Genomic DNA, 20511 nt, shown 5'->3' with positions numbered 1-20511 from the left:
TTTAAATAGGAATCAGAGCCTGTCTTCTATGTAAAACCTAAAACTTTATATGTCAGCAGCACAAACAAACTGGAGACAGCACAGAATGTGACTCAAACTAGTATTTCTCTAAATAAATTTTTATTATTTGACAAAAGATAAATGAGATATCAAGATGAATCTTTAATTTTTTAAAATTTTTTAATGTTTTTATTTATTCGAGAGAGAGAGAGAGAGAGAGCATGAGCGGAGGAGGGGCAGAGAGAGAGGGAGACACAGAATTTGAAGCAGATTCCAGGCTCTGAGCTGTCAGCACAGAGCCCCATGCGGGGCTCAAATTCATGAGCTGTGAGATCATGACCTGAGCCGAAGTCATCTGCTTAACTGATTGAGTCACTCAGGCACCCCTTAAGATGGATCTTTAAAGTGGAAAATCTTAGACACTCGATCTCGAATCTGTTTGGTTTTCACCCCATACACAATAGGATTGAGCAAAGGAGGGACAAGCAGATAAAGATTGGACAGAAGAATATGAATGTAGGGTGGAATGTGGAACCCGAACCTGTGTGTAAAGAAGGAGAAGAAACCTAGGAGATAAAACTCAAGGAAGACACAAATATGGGCAATGCAGGTGTTAAAGGCTTTGAGCCTAGATTCTCTCTGAGGCAGATTGAAGACAGTTATAAATATTCGGATGTAGGAGAGTGTGATGAAGATTATGTCAAATCCAAGTATAGTGAAAGCCACAAACAGACCATAGATCTTGTTGATTTGAATATCTTCTGCTGCCAACTTCACGACGGCCATGTGCTCACAGTATGAATGGGAGACCACAGTGGTCCAGTAGTGTTTCAGCCGACATTTGATGAGGATGAGACATGGAGATACAAGGAGGGCTGCTCTGAGTGTCATTGCTACCCCAATCTGAGTGAGGAGTTGGTGGGTAAAGATGATTGCATGTCTCAGGGGATCACAGATGGCCACATAGCGGTCCAGGGCCATGGCCAGCAGAATTCCTGATTCGATACACTGGAAGGTGTGGATAAGCCACATCTGAAAGAGACAGGCATCGAAATATATGTCTGGTAAATGGAACCAGAATATTCCTAGCATTTTGGGTAGGATGCAGGTACTGAGAGCAATGTCTGTTGCTCCAAGCATTGCCAGGAAGAGGTACATGGGTTCATGGAGGCTGCATTCCGATTTGATGATGACCAGGAGCAGGGAATTCCCAAACAGAGCAGTGATGTACATGGCACAGAAAGGAATTCCAATCCAGAACTGCACAGATTCCAAGCCAGGGATCCCGACCAGTGTCAACACTGAGGGCATGAAGACTGTGCCATTGAGCTTGAACATGTGGCTTTAGAGTTGCCTGATTTATGCTTCAAGTTTTGTTTTGTGTTTCCTCTTCTTTATTTGTTCTCATGTAGACATTCCTAGAAACAAAAATTGAATGTGTCTTTAAAGGGCATTTTTTCAAGTATACATGTTTATTGATGCTGTAAGTCTAGGGATGCATATACAGGATCCCTAAATTCTGTCTTTTTCTCTTTCTCTTTCTCTCTCTCTCCCTCCCCACAAAGGCCTACAAATATACACAAGAATTAAATATGCAAAGCAGACCCACTCATACCTGGTGATGTATGTGCATTTGTGTGCATTTATAAGTTAAGGATATTAGTTTAGTTTTATAATAGGTTCAGGAACTTACGATGTTACATATATCAATTTGGTTTTACCCAAGAGAAATTCATAGATAGTCATTTAGTGTGCAGTGAACACAAAGACAAAGGAAAAAAGAGGAACATTCACCATTTCAAGCAGTATGCTGTACCATGGGAAAATAGGAAGTTATAAAGTAGTGATTTTGACCTTAGAGATAACAATATTTGCATCATTGTAATAAAAAGTTAAATATCTCTGTGCCTAGGAAAGGAAAACTTAATATTATAAATCCCAGCAGGTTATTTTGTGTATACATACATCTCTGCCTCAGTTAATATGGAAAGGCAAAAGGCTCAGAATAGCAACACACACTGAAGAAGAGCACATTTGGAGCACTGACACTACTGGACTTTGAACTTAAAGATGCAGTGATCAAAACAGTATGATCATGCAGAAGAATAGACAAATTGATGAGGGAACAAAACTGAAGCCCACCCATAGGCACACACGTACTTGTAGTCAACTGATCTTTGACATAGGAACAAAGGCAACTTAATGGAGAAAAATAGTCTTTTCAAATAATCATGCTGACGCCATTGCACATTTCACACGCAAAAATAAAGGAATGTAGACACAGACTTTACACCTTTCACAAAAATTAACTCAGAGTGGATCACAGTATTTTTATTGATTTATTTATTTTGGGGCATCCCCAGATGGCTCAGTTGGTTAAGCGTAGGACTCCTGGTTTCAGCTCAGGTCATGATCTTATGGTTTATGGGTTTGAGCCCTGCATGGGGCTTTGCACTGACAGTGTGGAGCCTGCTTGGGATCCTCTCCATTGCTCTCTGCCCTTCTCCCATTCACATTCTCTCTCTCAAAAAACCTTAATTGATTAATTGATTGATCGATTGATTGATTTTTTTAAAGAGAGTGAGAGAGAGTGCATGTGAGTGGGGGAGAGGCAGAGGAAGAGGGAGAGAAAATCTGAAGCAGACACCATGCCCAGTGCAGAGCCCCATGAGGGGCTTGATCTGAGGACAGTGAGATCATGACCTGATTCAAAATCAAGAGTTAGCCATTTAAGCAACTGCACCACCCAGGCACTCCAGGTCATAATACTTTTAGATTGAGAATACAAAACTATACAAAATTTAAAAGAGACAATAGGATAAAATCTAGGAGATCTTGGCTTTGAAAGTCACCTTTTAGTTAACATTAAAGGTATGATCCGTGAAAAAAGCAATTAATAAGCTGATCTTCATTAAATTTGGAAATCATCTGCTCTGTGAAAGACATTGTTAAGTGAATAAAATGACAAAGCATAGGCAGGGAGAATATACTTGCAAAGCACATATTTGAAATAAGGACTTTTACTCCAAAATATCCAAAGAACTCTTAAAACTCAACAATAAGAAAATGACCAAATTTAAAATGGGCAAAAATCTGAACAGAAACCTCACTGAAGAGGATATATAGATGACAGATAAGCATAGAAAAAATGCTCATCCTAGTTCATTGGGGAATTTCAAATTAAAATAACAATATAATACTACCACACACCTATTAGAATGGCTAAAATTCAAGAGTCTGATATATTAAATGCTGGTGAGGAGGTGGAGAAACAAGAATTCTCATTAATTAATGGTGAAGATGCAAAATGGTACAGCTACTTTGAAAGACAGCATACAAAGCTAAGCCTAGGCTTATCACGAAGTCCAATAATTATGCTCCTAAGTATTAACCCAAGCGAATTGAAAATTTATGTAAGCACAAAACTTGTGCATGAATGTTAATAGCATCTGTATTCACAATTGCCAAAACTTGGAAGCAACCATATCTCTACCAGTAGGTGAATGTGTAAACAAGCCACGATACACCCCTATGATGAAATAGTAATAAAAAGAAATGAACTGTCAAGTTACAAAAGATATGTAGAAACTTTGAATCCATATTGCTAAGTCAATGAGGCAGTTCCTAAAAAAGCTAATACATGTGATCCCTGCTATATCATATTCTGGAAAAATAAAACTACAGAGACAATAACAAGATCAGCAGTCACCAGGGTTTCAGAGAGAAAAGAGAAGGATGAATAGATGGAACCCAGGGCCTTTTTAGACAGAAGAATATTCTACATGATATTGTAATTATGGATATGATACACATTTGTCCAAACACAAAGAAATTTACAATACAAAGAATGAGCCCTAATGTAAACTATGAACTTTATTTAATAATAATTATCTACTTGCTCAACTTTTGTAACAAATGTATCACACTAATGCAATATGTTAATTACCAGAGAAAATGTAGGATAGCAGAGGAAGACAGGGTATATAGAAACTCTATACTTCCTGTACAGTGTTTCTGTAAACCTGAAACTAATCTAAAAATAAAGCCTATTAATAATGAAGTTAAATATATACATATAGGGGTCTATAGCAGAGCTTACATCATAGTATTTTAAACAAATATTAACCCCAGAAATGGACCCTAGTGAAATATTCTCCAGTATCCCAGATAAAATTAGATGTTTTAGAAATAAACAGCACAAATAAAATTGATAACATCAAATGACAAGCTAGACAGATTTTGAAATAAATCTTGATGCAGGGATAAAATTTTTTATCAAAATTCAGATATACACATTTTGTACAGAAAATTGTAATTGAAATAATAATGGCTTAAAATGAAAAGTTATAATGTATTGTATTTCTCTTGGAAAACTTCCTCATATTAATATCTGATCGATAAATAATGTTCTTTCAAAGAATAGATGGTAATTACTGACTCTAAACAAGATAATTTTTGTAAAATAAATCTGAAAATATCAAATGACATAAGTACTTAAAATATAACAGAAAATATTGAAAATGTATTTGTTCAATGAAATTCAATTACTATGATTTATTGATGAAAAATACTTTTCTTATATTTCTTATTAAAGTGATTGTATTCTTTACATAGAATCTAATTTTTCTTTGGTTTCATGAGTAGGATAAAATTCCTAGAACACACAAAAGCATCTAATAAAGCCAGAAATAAAGGCTAAAATTGTCCCAAACTAGGTAACGCTCAACAAGAAAATTAAAATTTTGTGGAACTGTCTTCTTTAATCAAAGTGCGGTATTTCCCCACTTCCCTCACCCACCCCTTTCCCATTTCTATTAAATACCTGCTCCTATAAAACCCACCCTTGGAAATTAATGCACAGTTGAGTGGCCTGTTTACTGTCATTCATTCTGCTGTGAGAGTGTTAGTATTTGTTCCAATTTAAACATTTGCTTGCAAATCACGTAACTATGACATCATCACATTCAGTTGGATGTTTTCCTTCTCTTTGGGTACACTATTACGATAGAATTCAGTTAAGTTCAATATCCCTTTACTGAGTACTTCCTGTATAAAAGACAACGTGCCGGGGGATGAGTAAACACATTACTACTGCAGAATTTGCCTGCAGCAGACAATGAGGCTGCACCCCTGTTGACCCCTTTATGTTGCAGCTCTATTTTCCCAATGGAACATCCGGCCCTGTGCTTAGACTATACCATGCATTCAGACCCCACGTCTTCAACATAAGAAGGTTGTTGATCTTTAACGTAGATGTCAAACATTAGTTTTATTGTTATCATTTGTAATGACAAAGTTTGGTAGAAATGACTCAATTAATTTCTGGTTCTTTGGGCCCTTCCCCTGGCAAAGCTAATCCTGCCCCAAGAAGCTGCAGGCAGGATGTAGATATATGAGGCGTTCTACACAAATTGCCCCCTTGTTTGTTTCATTTCAACACATGCAAAATACTAAGTCTAAATGCATTCTCCTTTGAAAGGATGTAAATTTTGCATATATACAAACTTTAGGTGGTTTCTACCAAGATAATCTCTGTATTGAAGGATCAATTAATTGAAAACTCCAACCTTCCTGATTCTCTAAGAATTTGCCTCAGTGATTACTGGGTAATTGAGGACTCAGATGAATCTGAAATCACTGATATGCAGCCATTCCTTTAGTCTAGCTCTAGGAATCCATGGTCAGGAACCTTGTGTTGATTCTCTGGATCAATCTAATTGTTCTGTTCCTGGCTCTACATATTCCTCTCACATACCCTTACATCCCTAAACACATCTACTCTACTCTGTTACTACCCTATCTCTCTCTGTGTCTCTCAATCTTCCTCCCTCTCTCAATCTCTCTCTCTCTCTCTCTCTCTCTGTCACACACACACACACACACACACACACACACACACACTTTAAAAATTTGTCCAAGCAGGTCCATTTCAGTTATTGATAATGTGTATAGTTCCTTTTCTCTTTCTAGCGTGGGAAGAAAAATGATTAATCTCCAGAGAAACTTTCTTCCCACCTTCATCATCTCCAGTTTTTCACACTTGCTAATCACTTTCTTTGGTATTCTCTATTAGTTCTAAGGGAGCCAGTGTTCATTTGTGACCACACCACGCTACACCCACAACCACCCGAAGGAAGCTTTATTCTAAGGATGACTTAATATCTAAGGGAAAGCTAATTTCTATTCACATGAGGATTTATTGGATCCTAAAATCAAAGAATCTTATATGTACATGGAAAAGACTCAACCCCCTGGCATTTCTTATATGATTCATCATAAAAACCTTCAGCTTTGACCTTTCTGCTACTTTGTATGCTATTAATTCGTTAGCAGGTAAACATCTATGGAGTCGGTTTAAATTTTTACAAAATAATATAGAGAGATAGAGGTATGAAATGAATGCTTTTCAAATAGACATTAAAACTCTAATTCCAGGGTACCTGGGTGGCTTAGTCAGTTAAGTACCCAACTCTTGATATCAGCTCAGATTGTGATCTCAAAGTTGTGATCTCTTGAGATCGGGCCCTGTGTCAGGCTCTGCACTGACAGTGCAAAGCCTCCTTGGGATTCTCTCTCTCCCTCTCTCTTTGCCCCTCCCACATGCGCTCATGCACGCTCTCTCTCTCTCTCTCTCAAAATAAATAGAGAAACTAAAACCCAAAAGAACTCTAATTCTACTCAAGGTGGACTTCTACTTCTTACTTTTGTTGGATGATAATAGATTTTCTTCTTTTAGTTGGTGTATAAACTTCATTTCAGAGGTATGAAGTTCTGATTGTAAATGAGCCAAAAAAAAAAAAATCTGCAGTTTAAATCCCTTAGTCTTCAAAGGGTTTTTAAAATCCAAAGATTTTGTTTGTTGGGTTTTTTTGTTTGATTTGTTGTTTAAATCAAACTCATCGTGGCTGACTAAGGAACATGCCAACATCCCTAAGTATCTCCCTGTCGTTAATTCTCATGATTAACTAACTCCCCATACCTTCACAAAGGTCCTTAGTGGGAGGCCAGTATTCTTAGTTTGCTACCATTACATCTTCAATCACCTTCAATCAAGGTCTCCTTTGGGTAATACCACCCGTGTACATCACCTTCCACCCCTCAGTGCTTAAGACCAATCTATCCTATATTCTCAATGGTCAATACAGTCCTAAAATTGTTGTCTATCCACCCCATTCTTTTATCTGTGCCTATGTATCAGCCATCAAATTCTTTTCGAATTTTTCTGTCTTGGTAATATATAGAATATAACTTGTTGAGTGAGATTATTGGCTTCAAATTACATTCATCTAAATTTTCCAAATTAAAAAAAGGTAAATGACTAAAAGGCACAGAATTTTTATATGTAGAGTACAGAAATAAAAGGTGAAAGGGGACAAGTATTCCTGTATCTGGATTTTATTTTTCTGTCCTGGCAGAAACAATAATATACTTATTATGTTTTAATGATTAGGAATGAGGAAAATAAAGTCTTTTACTTTGTTTTGCTATTTTTTAAATCCCCATGAATAAAAGCTTTCACTCATGTTTCACACTCATAGAACTTCATAAAACTATCACATAAACTTGCACATCATCTAGAAATGTATACAAAAGACATTATTCATACACAAGTTACTCATCATAACTTTGTTTTCTGATAAATATCTCATTTTTATTTCCAGCATGTTGTGGTCACATGTTTATTTTTCTCTCTTATTCAGGGCCACTATCTCTTCCTAATTCACATTCTTCTCTTACTTTTTATTCATGATATGATACATTAGCTACTCCTCGGTCAAGTGACAAAATAACCTTTGCCTCTTTAATTACCATCAGTCCGTGTCTGAAAATCTCAAAATGTGATCATACTTTGGTTCCATCATAACCTATCCTGATTTTTCTTCTGTCTCAACATACCCTTCCTTTGTTCTTTTGTCTGACTCTGTTTACACTGTTGGTACCATGAATTCCACTGACAGCTATATGCATGGCTCTCCTTATTATTCTAGGCGTCTTCTTCTGGCAATATTACCCAGCCCCACAGCTATGCTGATCACTGAAAAAGCAGAAATACATATTGCTTTTCCATAAATTTAACTTGACAATAGAACTCAAACATCAAACTGCCTTTTAAACAGTTCTACCATGGTGAAAAAGAAATAGAACAGATTTAAAGATTTTTTTGAATTGAATTCACTTTTCTTAATGCTGTTGACAGGACTTTCTTCCATATACTCCTTCTTCTTGTTGACTTATCGAGTAGACAATACCTACCTTAAAATGTTTGGGAAGATAATTCCTACCCTTAATTCCAGTTCATCACTCACCTTGCCAACAAAGTGAAGATGAAAAGTGACTCATAAGATTGTTGAGATTGGGAAAAGTATTAGTTATAGGAGAGTCTTTTTTTTTTTTTTACCTTTGGTGGGCTCTCTCTGCATCTCTTTTTCTAAGACTCTGTATCTCTCTTTCTATCATTTTTATTTGTCTCTCTCCAATATAGTCAAGAGCAGTATTTATCTTTGTATTTCTGATGCCACATCGTGGTTAACCTCATTGCTGACTGGCTGAGGTTGGATGGAAAAGTCCCTCTACTTCAGTGAGAAATAGAAAAAAAAAAACACTTATTTTTTTTGCCTGATATTCTACTATTCTCATTTAATCTAGCTTCACCTACCATGAAGCTAATATATCTCATTAGACCAAGACAGCTATAAAGAGTTCTATTACTGTGCATAATTGTATATGCAATAAAAAATCTCATTTTCTCCAGAAAAAAATAGATAACCTACCATTTCTTCAAACTCATTTATACATTTAGTGACTAAATGTATAGTTAGCATATAGGACGTGAACTTTAGTATATACTATTAACAGTGTTGTTTTTGTTACACTTAATTTAACCCTGCTATAAACTTACTGCCATAAGAAAACATATATTAGAATTTTAAAAACCATTTTAGATTCTACAATTTTATTATACTTCCCTTTCCTTATAATACATTTTTCTTTAGATTTCCTCCTGTATCCAATACCTTTATTACATGACAAGTAATTATTATTCAACTCTCAGCTCAAGAATCATCCCCTCTATGAAGTATCTCATTATGTTCTTTTTTTAAAGTTTATATATATATATATATATATATATATATATATATATACAGAGAGAGAGAGAACATGCAGGAAGGAGGGGCAAGCCTGACACTAGGCTTGACCCCATGAATTTCAAGATCATGATGTGAGCTGAAATCAAGTCAGAAGCTTAGCTGACTGAGCCACCCAGGCACCTCTCATCTCCTGATGTTCTTAAGCAGAAATCCAAATTCTTCCTTTATGCTCTCCAATGCAAGACAATGACTAGTTACTGAGTGCACCCTAGTAGGAATTAATTAATTTAGCAGTTTAATTTCCCTGGATATGTTTAATATCAAAAACACATCAAATTTAATGTGGAAGTAAAGCCATTTGTTCTATTTCCAGGAGTATATCTGCATAGAGAAGGATTAGAAAACACAAAGAACCAGTTTAAGAAAAATGTTAGGAATTTTATTTTACGTGTAAGCTTTCTTTGTTCCCACTTCTGCATTATCTTTATAGATTCACCTGAGTCAGAATGCATACCTGCTTTAACGAAAGATTTACAGACATTAAGTATGGATGAGAGAAGAAAAGAAAGGTGAAAAATGTTCTTCCCAGAATATTCTTCCAAGAACATTTTTCTGGGTCAAAATATATCTTGGGTCAGATGTGATAAGTGAATTACTTATTTCCCTTCAAGGATTCTGCTCGGAGTGACTTCTTATGCACAATTATAAGGTGCAATTACCCCACACTTCCTTTGGATCCTTTCTAAATATTTATCTAGATCTCAGAGCCACTTATGAGAACACGTACTCACAAGTTTAATTCTTCTGCCTTCTTCTGTGCACTTACCTACTCATATGGTGTAGTTATAAACTATTTTAGATAAAAAAAAAACACAGAGTTTTTAATGTAAAAAATTATTTCCACTGAGAGATATATAGTGTTAGCAGCTAGGCAAGACTGTGATGCAATTCTCCCGAGTAATGAAGAAGTGATCAGTTATGTTCCCTGTGGTCAGCACAATTAGATTTATTTGCTTCTTAATTATTTTTGGCATAAAGATATATTTAAAAAATCCAAAACGTGTTTGCCTCTATTCCCTGAATCTTAGCTGTTTCTGTTCCTATCCCACAAAGTTTTTACAGAAGAGATCTCAGTCTTTGTCTGACACTGAGGTTAGTAACAAACGGGGCAAATAATGCCATCATATAACATATAGGCTTTCAATGGACTCTAAAGTTGAATATATCAGGGCACCTTGGTGACTCAGTAAATTAAACATCTGACTCTTCGTTTTGACTCAGGTTATGATCTCACAGTTCATAAGTTCAAGGTCTGAATCTGGGCACTGCTGGCAGTGTGGAAACTGCTTGGGATTCTCTCTTTCTCCCCGTCTCTCTGCTCTTCTTTTGCTTGTTCTCTCTCTCTCTCTCTGTCTCTCTCTCAAAATAAATAAATAAATAAACTTTAAAGTTGAATATATCATGAAGTTGAAAAAGAGAGGTAGAAATAGTCTTTCCAACAATAGCTGATTGTGTTGAACTATCTATTTGAACCCATGGATTTTTTTCCACATAGGACTGTTCTTTAATTTGAGACACCACGCTGGTGGCAGTCAATTTTAATGAACTAATGGTAGGCAACTCCAAATATCCAGAATCTGCTACTCAGACTTTCATTTGGGTTGGCCCATAGAAGCATCTTACTTTTATTATATCAGAAAACTGTAATTTTATTTATTTTTTAATTTTTTAAGCTTTTTTTTTTTTTTTGAGAGAGACAGAGGCAGTGCAAATTGGAGAGAGGCAGAGAGAGAGAGAGAGAGAGAGAGAGAGAGAATCCCAAGTAGGCTCTGTGCTGCCAGCTGCACAGAGCCTGATGTGGGGCTCAAACTCACAAAACTGTGAGATCAAGACCTGAGTCAAAGCCAAGAGTCAGATGCTTAACCAACTGAGCCACCCAGGTGCCCAGAAACTGTTATTTTAGACAAAAATGAACTAAGCTGGTTCCTGACTCCTGTGCTGTCTCTAGTACATGTATTTACTATTTTACCTAGAATATCTTGTGGTATTAAAGTGTGGTTAATATAGACTTTGCTGTTTTAAATAGAAAAAGAGTTGTTGACATGGAGAGAGTACTTTGTGGTTTCTGAGGGAAGCAAGATTTTCTCATAAATGTATAATTATTATTGTTATTGCTGTCATTGTTGTTTTTATCATTACAAAATCAACCAAACCAGAAAGTTAGGAACTCTGCAGTTATAACTTTCTGAATAGAAATAATCTTATTAAACAAATAATGCATTTACACTTCCCTTTGGGCTTCCCAGTCTGAGAGGGGATAGAACATTTTGAACATTCAGAGATATTTCTAGTACAGTCTTAGATAACTATACTTCCTATTACTCATGACCACTTTTTGTGATTTCTTTGGGCCTTCTCATATTTGTGAAGCGATGGCATAGGTCTTAATCTTGAAACCCTTAGCCTGCCCTGCCTTAACTTTCCACAACTATGTGAGCTCACCAAAGAACTTCACATACACACGGAGAACCCAAAGAACATTCAGGTCAGGAAATGTGATGGAAGGCTTCATGAGAGGGTCTTGATCTTTCCTGTAGAAGCCCGATTGAAGAGAATAGGTTATAAGTACATAAAACACATATGTATATACTTGGGGCACCTGTGTGGCTCAGTTGGTTAAGCATCGACTTTAATTTAGGCTCAGGTCATACATAGTGTTGAGATCTAGCCCCACGTCTGTGCTCATAGAGTTGAACCTGCTTGGAGTTCTCTCTCTCCCTCTCTTTCTATACCTCCCTCGCTCACACTTTCTCTTTCAAAGTAAATAAACATTAAAAATATGTATATACTTTATGAATTGTCATTTATACGTATATATCCTTTATGACTATATATAAAATATAGTATATGTATATATACTTCATGTAGTTTATAAATATCTTATTACTTTTTCCCAGTGTCCATAGACATTAATGTAAACTGAGGACAGTTCTCCAAATGCCGTGGATCATACACTTACATTCAATTATTTGAATGAGGTGTGAGGTGTGAAGTGTGAGGTGTGATGGGATTGGAAGAAGAGGAAGAGCAGCTTTGGAATTAAATAATGAATGCAAAGAGAATAGTCTAAGACTTGAATTTCTCCCTTAGTGATGTAAACATAATTTATTTTATCTGTTAAAGGGAAGATATGATAAAATAAAGGGAAAGTTATAAATTGTTAGTCAAACTGGTAGGACATTAAACATATTATTTTGTAGGACACTAAACATATTATTTAAATCTGTGCTATTTCTCTCCTTTATAGAAACAATACTTTTTAGAATTATCAAAACAACTCCATGTACAAAAGGACAGAACACATTATATAGGACTAAATAAGTGATAGCTAATATGTGTACAGAATTCAAAATTTTTAATCATTGGACATGTCTCACCTTTCTGCTATATAATACTCTGATTTAACATTTCTCCATAGGTTTCAGCAATTTCTACAGTATGATAAACTTTTATAAATCTAAGGAATCATTGAAAAGTCATATATGGAACTTATAAAATTTATTTTAATTTGAGACAAAATTATAATAATTTGCCATTGTTTTTAAATTTTTTGAATTTTTATTTATTTTTGAGAGAGAGAGAGAGAGAGAGAGCACGAGCGGGGGAGGGGCAGAGAGAGAGGGAGACACAGAATCCGAAGCAGGCTCCAGGCCCTGAGCTGTCAGCACACAGCCAAGGCGGGGCTTGAAGCCACAAACCGCGAGATCCTGACCTGAGCCGAAGCCGGACGCTTAACCGACTGAGCCACCCAGGGGCCCCAATGCCATTGTTTTTTAATATAAGACCAGTGGATACCTACTCCTAAAATGTTTTTATATTTCTAGGTGTGTTTTTCTTTCATTAACAGTACCAAAAAAAAAAGCACTTCCCAAAACTTTTTGTCTCACCTTCCTTATAATTCAATAAGAAATTAAAAACATTGTGAAGGAGAATCCTTTCAGACCATAATAAATTCTCCCCAATCACATTAATATATTATAAGCAAATTCAATTGAAAGTATTTAAAAAATTGTTATGCTGTACTTATACCTTTTAAAATATTGAATATTTATATTTTCATATGTATATAATATTCAAAATAATGAATATTTATGTTTTCATAGGAATTTTTATAATGCTATTACATTTATTTTTACATATTTCAACACTATACATCCTATTTACCTAAAAGATATGTTAAACAAGAATTAATTCATAAATTACTCAAAGTATATATTATATAATTCTTGATGAGCATAGAATTTAACCAAAGGAAATAAAATATGTTGGTATAGCAGAAAACAGACTAAAAGCCATATGTCATTAGTGTTACATGGACATTTAGGAATCTGCCTTTTCTATTAAATGGATATTAGTTAAACGAGTATCTTTGTACTAATTTTCCCCCAAAGTTAACATACTGTGAAATGCTGCCCAGGATAGTTTATCTTTTACCCAGGATGGTTTATCTAACTAAAATGACAGTCTTCAGAGTGCCAGCGTGGCTCAGTCAGTTGAGTTTCTGACTCTTGATTTCGGCTCAGGTTATCATCCCAGGGTCATATAATCGATCCCCACATCGGGCTCTGCACGGGGTGTGGCGCCTGTTTGAGGCAATCTCTCTCTCTCTCTTTCTCTTTTTCTCTCTCTCTCTCTCTCTCTCTCTCTCTCTCCCTCTGCCCCTCTCCACCACTCACTTTCTCTCTCTCCCTTAAAAAAAAGTAAAAAGTAAAATGACATTCCTCTATTTCATGAGTAACAATTACACTTCCCCTTAAACCTAACCTTGCAACAGAATGCCCCCTAATATCTTTGTTTCTTTCCCTTTGCCATCATACTAAACTACCAATAAGTAAAATGTGAAAAATTCAGCCCATTAAATGATGCATCTTACAGGTAACCAGTGTCATCACAAATCCACCAATGTGTTACTTAGTAAATACCTGTTGATCCTACAATCAGTAACTCTCTGAGTACTATGCTAGATATTTGAGAAAGTGAAACTTTAGGCCATGTTTTCAGTTACTCATTATATTCAGACAGAATCTTGTGTGACCAGAAAATAATAGAAAACTAAAGCTTTGTAGTAATATTTAGATGGTATAGTACTAACAATGCATAAATAAAAGCATTCTAAACATAACCCAGAATTTGCAAAGTGATGTCTTCCTAAAGCCTTCAGAGAAAGATGTAAAATAATAGTTGAAGAACGGCATGCAATTTTCAGGGCTAGAAAGATTAGTTCTAGAGGAATTGGGATATTGTTTGAAAATACTGTGAGGTTTGGGGAGCGAGAGTATGCAGCAAACTCTAGCGATATGCAGCATCGACAGAACTCATGCTCAGAGGTGGGGAGTTTCAGTGAAACCTATACCATCAGGTTCTACAGCTTTGGTGAGCCAGGGATTAATCAGATCTTTCCCTACCTTCAGAGCAGTTTATATCTACTTACAGAAGAAAGATCTAGACACAAAGAAAGGCTTTCAGTCTAAAAAAGGGTTAGTTCATATGATAAACTCAAGGTCACCAGAAGGGAATTTCACAACCCCATAAACTGAGTGTTCTACCTTGTGATGAAGGCATCTTTTAGGCTCATTGATACTGATGAGTTACTGCTCAAAGGCCATCTCAGAGGACAAAGTGCTAGAGAGTACAAACACGTACACTCCTGCACACATACACACTCACACCCATGTTACATAAATTATACCTGTATTTATTTTTCTATATATCAACCCAGATTGGAAACCTTGAGGTTCACTGATGTCTTCAGTAGAAATCCAAAACTACAGATTTCATCCTACTTTTCTCTTTTTTGGTACTTATAATTTCCACCCAAGCTGAGGAAATACATGCTCATCATCTTTAACATGCATTAAATATTTTATACGGTTCATATAAGAATGAAAGTAGATATTGAATGAAATTTTATTCTTACATTTATTCAGTAAAATTGTATTTCTTATATACAAGGGTCAGAACCATATGAGGCATTGGAAATATGAAGATGAATTACTCAATATTTTTCTATATCATATTTATAGCTACCAAGTAGATACCTGTACTAGGGAGTTTTAGTTCATAAATTAAACATTAGAATAAACGGATTTTATGGCTGCTTTTTTCCACCTAGACTATCCTTCAAAATTCCTTATGCCAGTGAATGCAACACTAAGTCAATGAAACCAGTAAAAGATAGTGTAAGTCACTATTTAGTGTCATATATATATATATATATATATATATATATATATATATATGACAAAAAGTTAAGTGACACTAAGTGGTAAATATTAAGTTATTAGACATCCAGTGTAATCCCCCAAACTATAGATACATTTTAAAATGATATGGTTTGAACTGTACACACTGCTATGGATTGCAAAGAATAACACAGAGCCCAAAAGGAAACCTCAATTAAGTCACCCTGGGGAAGATACCAAGAAATTTCTGAGCCTAATCCTATAGAATGAAGATTCCACCCATAAAGGAATCAGAGACAGAGGCTCCAGGTAGAGGGTATATCACAATGAGTGTGAGGCATAAAAGTAACAGAGATGGAGATATCTCTTGAAGAGATTAATGTCTTAAAAGCAAGAAAAAATGTCCAATTGGAAAAATCCTGACTTCTGGCACTATACAGATTATTGATCATCTTTGAAATTAATGGGCAGTGCAATGTTAATAGTGAAAACCCCACACAATTTTGTGTGTGACAGATGACCAAGTCTCCATGTGAAAAATTTATTCCAAAATCTGAACACATTAATATAATGAAGTTGCTACTTTTTGCCCTCATAAATTCTGACACTATACTTCATCAACCAAACACAATGTGAACATATCAGGTTTATATCAAAGCATGATGTGAACATGCACTACCCAAGAGTTAGGATATAGAATGAGAGAGAGGGTCGAAATCTACATCTCATACTGTTATATCATTAGGCCATCATCATGCATCTCCCTTACATAGTTGTCGTGACAAGCCTGATGACTTTTACATTTAAATTTTTTATTTATTTTATTATTATGATTGCTATAATAAAGTTATAAAACTTGCTATTTAAAATATTATTTTGCTTATTTATAAGGTCTTACCACAAAACAAGCAAGTAAGCTCACTGCTAATCATTCCACATTTACTTCATTTGTCTTCAGTTCAAATTTCTCTATTGGAATGTAATGTATTTAATAAATATATTATATATGCCCCCATAGAAGGCTGTGTGAAATACTATGGGGGGAAAGAAGAAATTATGATTACATTTTGATACATAAATTAAAAATCTCAATCTGCACTTAATGCTTAATTCATGATCACTCAGTAAAGAACTTTAGGATGACAAAGTGTGATCATAAATGATAGTAAATAAATGATAGATTTAGTTTCGTATACATTAGTATGATAATATATTAGACTGAATTTCTTATGTAGTAGCAAAAAGGCCATTTGATGTTTGTATACAGAGGCCAAATATTAATATTTAATTTGATTTTAAGAAATGTCTGTCTTAGTGACTGAGGGCTGATTGAGCTTCAAAAATGTATTCATAACTTTTGTCTGTCATGTGTGGAATAGATATGATTATCTCTGTGTGTTTCAATTAACTTTGTATCTGAAACAAGTGAAAATTTTATTTTATTTATTTTTTTAACGTTTATTTATTTTTGAGACAGAGAGAGACAGAGCATGAACGGGGAAGGGGCAGAGAGAGAGGGAGACACAGAATTGGAGGCAGGCTCCAGGCTCTGAGCCATCAGCCCAGAGCCCAACGCAGGGCTCGAACTCATGGACTATGAGATCGTGACCTGAGCTGAAGTCGGACGCTCAACCGACTGAGCCACCCAGGCACCCCCAAAAAACAAGTGAAAATTTTAAAATAGGAGTCAGAGCCTTACTTTCTTGAATGCAAAACTATAATTTTATATTCCTGTGCACAATGAACTTGAGAAAACATAGACTTTAATCAATGTTTTTTTCACTGTTTTGTGGTTGTTTTTGTTTGAAATCAAGTAAGATAGTGAGAAATCAAAATGGATCCTTAGAGTGAAAAAATCTTGGACAACCGATCTCTAATCTGTTTGGTTTTCACCCCATACACAATAGGATTGAGCAAAGGAGGGACAAGCAGATAAAGATTGGACAGAAGAATATGAATGTAGGGTGGAATGTGGAACCCGAACCTGTGTGTAAAGAAGGAGAAGAAACCTAGGAGATAAAACTCAAGGAAGACACAAATATGGGCAATGCAGGTGTTAAAGGCTTTGAGCCTAGATTCTCTCTGAGGCAGATTGAAGACAGTTACAAATATTCGGATATAGGAGAGTATGATAACGATTATGTCAAATCCAAGTATAATGAAAGCCACAAACAGACCATAGATCTTGTTGATTCGAATATCTTCTGCTGCCAACTTCACGACGGCCATGTGCTCACAGTATGAATGGGAGACCACAGTGGTCCGGAAGTGTTTCAGCCGACATTTGATGAGGATGAGACATGGAGCTGAAAAGATGACTGCTCTGAGTGTCACTGCAACCCCAATCTGAGTGAGGAGTTGGTGGGTAAAGGTGATTGCATGTCTCAGGGGATCACAGATGGCCACATAGCGGTCCAGGGCCATGGCCAGCAGAATTCCTGATTCGATACACTGGAAGGTGTGGATAAGCCACATCTGAAAGAGACAGGCATCGAAATATATGTCTGGTAAATGGAACCAGAATATTCCTAGCATTTTGGGTAGGATGCAGGTACTGAGAGCAATGTCTGTTGCTCCAAGCATTGCCAGGAAGAGGTACATGGGCTCATGGAGACTGTGTTCCGATTTGATGATGACCAGGAGCAGAGAATTCCCAAACAGAGCAGTGATGTACATGGCACAGAAAGGAATTCCAATCCAGAACTGCACAGATTCCAAGCCAGGGATCCCGACCAGTGTCAGCACTGAGGGCATGAAGACTGTGCCATTGAGCTTGAGCATGTTGGTTTTAGAGACTCTTGGTTTACAGCTTCTGATTCAAAGTGCCAGTATGCATTGAGTGTCTGTCTGCTGTTTTCTCTTCTCACTTGCATTCATACAATCAGAGGCTGAGTGTGATTTCAATGGCAGTTTGTCAGACATAGTCATTTTTTGATGGGACAATTAAATGCGTCCAGGAACGCAGACACAGGCTCCCTAAATGACTTATCTTGGATAGGATTGGGGAATTTAACTGATGCTCTATGTTAAACTTCTTTCTTGTTTTTTTTACCAAAGAAGTTTAAAATCTTTCAGTCAGGCAGTCAGAAGTAAAATAACAACAATAACAATAATGAAACACTCACTCTTGAGGAGCTATTCTCTCTCTTACGCAAACAAGAAGTCATGAAGTGGGGACTTTGACCTCAGGAAGCAATGATCTGCCTGTGGCAATGCCACATGACAAGCTGTAGTGTAAAATTATGCATATGGAGCATGTAGAAGAGATTATAACGGTGTATTTAGAATCTGCCTTTATCCCGAAGTTGGAATCTAAGGAAATTTTCTGAAAAAAATGTAGATAAAATTTGATATTTTAGAGACAAATAATTCAAATAAAAATAAAATTTATCATGACAAAGAATAAATAAGACAAACTTAAGTTAGACTAAAGTGTTTTACAAGATTTGCTCATTGGAAAATTTATTTCTCATTTGAAAATTGAACTCGGGATATTTTTTTCTGATTGAATAAGAGCCCCAAATCAAATATTTCTCTGATTATTTCATCAAGAAGTTTTTCTATTATTAAAATAACATTTCCATTTTCATATGTATATAGGAAAACTGATCTTAATATTATTTTATTAAAATAAATCAGAAAGTATCAAAACCATTGAACATCTATACTTCAAATATACTATGCAATAGTAAATAAGTAATTATATTTTTTCAGTGGGATTCAGGTTATGATATTATTTCTAATAAAAAATAACCAATTTTGGCACCTGGGTGGCTCAGTCAGTTAAGTGTCTGACTTGGCTCAGGTCACGATCTCACGGTTCATGGGTTCTAGTTCGTGTCAGGCTCTGTGCTGACAGCTCAGAGCCTGGAACCTGCTTCAGATTCTGTGTCTCCCACTCTCTGTGCCCCCCCCCCCACACTCTGTCTCTCTGTGTCTCAAAAATAAACATCAAAAAAATTTTTTAAATAACCAGTTTTAGCATATTTCTAATGAGCCACCTTTGGGAACTATTACCCAGCTAGACTCCCTGTACTCTGCCATCATTCTGCTCTGAAAGTGGCAGAACATGTTTTAAATTTCACGTGCGCTGGCAATTCCCCTATTTAAGCGTTAGTGTAATTTTTTTAAAGTTTATTTGCCTCTCACATACTGAAAGTAGGCACAATATTAATTTGGAATTAAGTTAATTTCAACATCTTTTTATTGAATGCCTTTTACGAAGATGAAGTTCTGTGCCAAGATCAGGACGGCCAAACAACAAAGGTACAGAACTCACTTGTATCAGAACATGAGACTGAACTTGTTTGACTATCTTGGGGTTCCGTTTTCACACTGGGATATTTGGCCCTATGGTTCAACTATACCCTGCATCCAGTTCCTGGGTTTCTAACCTCTTGCTTAATGATAAAAAATCACTTTATAGATATTTGCAATAGCTATTCCTGGCCATCCCTCTAAATACTTTAATTCTTCTCTAAGAGCCTCTACTCCAAGGGGTCCACCGAGGCAAGATGTAGATATATGGACATTTTGACAAAATTTATTCTCTCATTTGCTGAATTTCAATGAAAATACAATGCTAAGTCTTAACTTATATTCCTTTGGAAGGTACAAAAAATGTGTATATATATGCAAAAGCTAGGTGGTCTCCTTCAAGATTATCTCTGTATTGAAAAATCAGTTTAATTGAAAACCCCACTTGTGTGCTGCTCTAAGCATTTGCTTAGGTGATTACTAGGTAATCCAGGATTGAGAGAACTCCTTAGTCACTGATGTGTGGTCATTCAATCAGTTTAGATCTCAGATATGTCCAGAATCTACAGACAGGAACCACTTGTAAACTCTCTGGATTGATCTAATTATTCTGTTCCTGACATTTGGTATTGCTCTTATTCGCCCTTACTTTCCTAATCCTGACTATTCAATTCCCACCTCATCACACACACACATACACACACACACACACACACACACACACACACACACCATTATCTAGAATATTTGTTCAATCAGGCACATTTTAATTATAAGTATATGATGTACTGATTTTTTTTTCTCTCTGAAGTGAGAAGAAGAACTTAGTTTCCAAGGAAACTGTCTTCTCACCAGTCCATCTTTACTTTTTCACACTTAACTGAGCCTTTTGGTGTCTCCGTCAGCTGTGACAGAGCACAGTT

General features: G+C 35.9%; 2 protein-coding genes across 2 annotated transcripts; both read right to left on the bottom strand.

Moving 5' to 3' along the window:
- Positions 1–387: 387 nt before the first annotated feature.
- On the bottom strand, positions 388–1338 carry LOC115526168 (olfactory receptor 52A5-like). The gene has a single exon (XM_030333651.1). It carries the CDS (start codon positions 1336–1338, stop codon positions 388–390), a length of 951 nt encoding a protein of 316 aa, XP_030189511.1.
- Positions 1339–17160: 15822 nt separating this feature from the next.
- Positions 17161–18112, bottom strand: LOC115526279 (olfactory receptor 52A5-like). The gene is given in 2 exon segments (XM_030333732.1): positions 17161–17184; positions 17186–18112. Coding segments are annotated over 2 exon segments (951 nt in total).
- Between the last annotated feature and the right edge of the window lie 2399 nt (positions 18113–20511).

The sequence above is a fragment of the Lynx canadensis genome, chromosome D1, assembly GCF_007474595.2.
Source record: "Lynx canadensis isolate LIC74 chromosome D1, mLynCan4.pri.v2, whole genome shotgun sequence".
In the NCBI taxonomy this organism is placed as follows: Eukaryota; Metazoa; Chordata; class Mammalia; order Carnivora; family Felidae; genus Lynx; species Lynx canadensis.
Note: the sequence above shows the minus strand (reverse complement) of the source record. Positions and strands in the feature narration are given on the sequence as shown.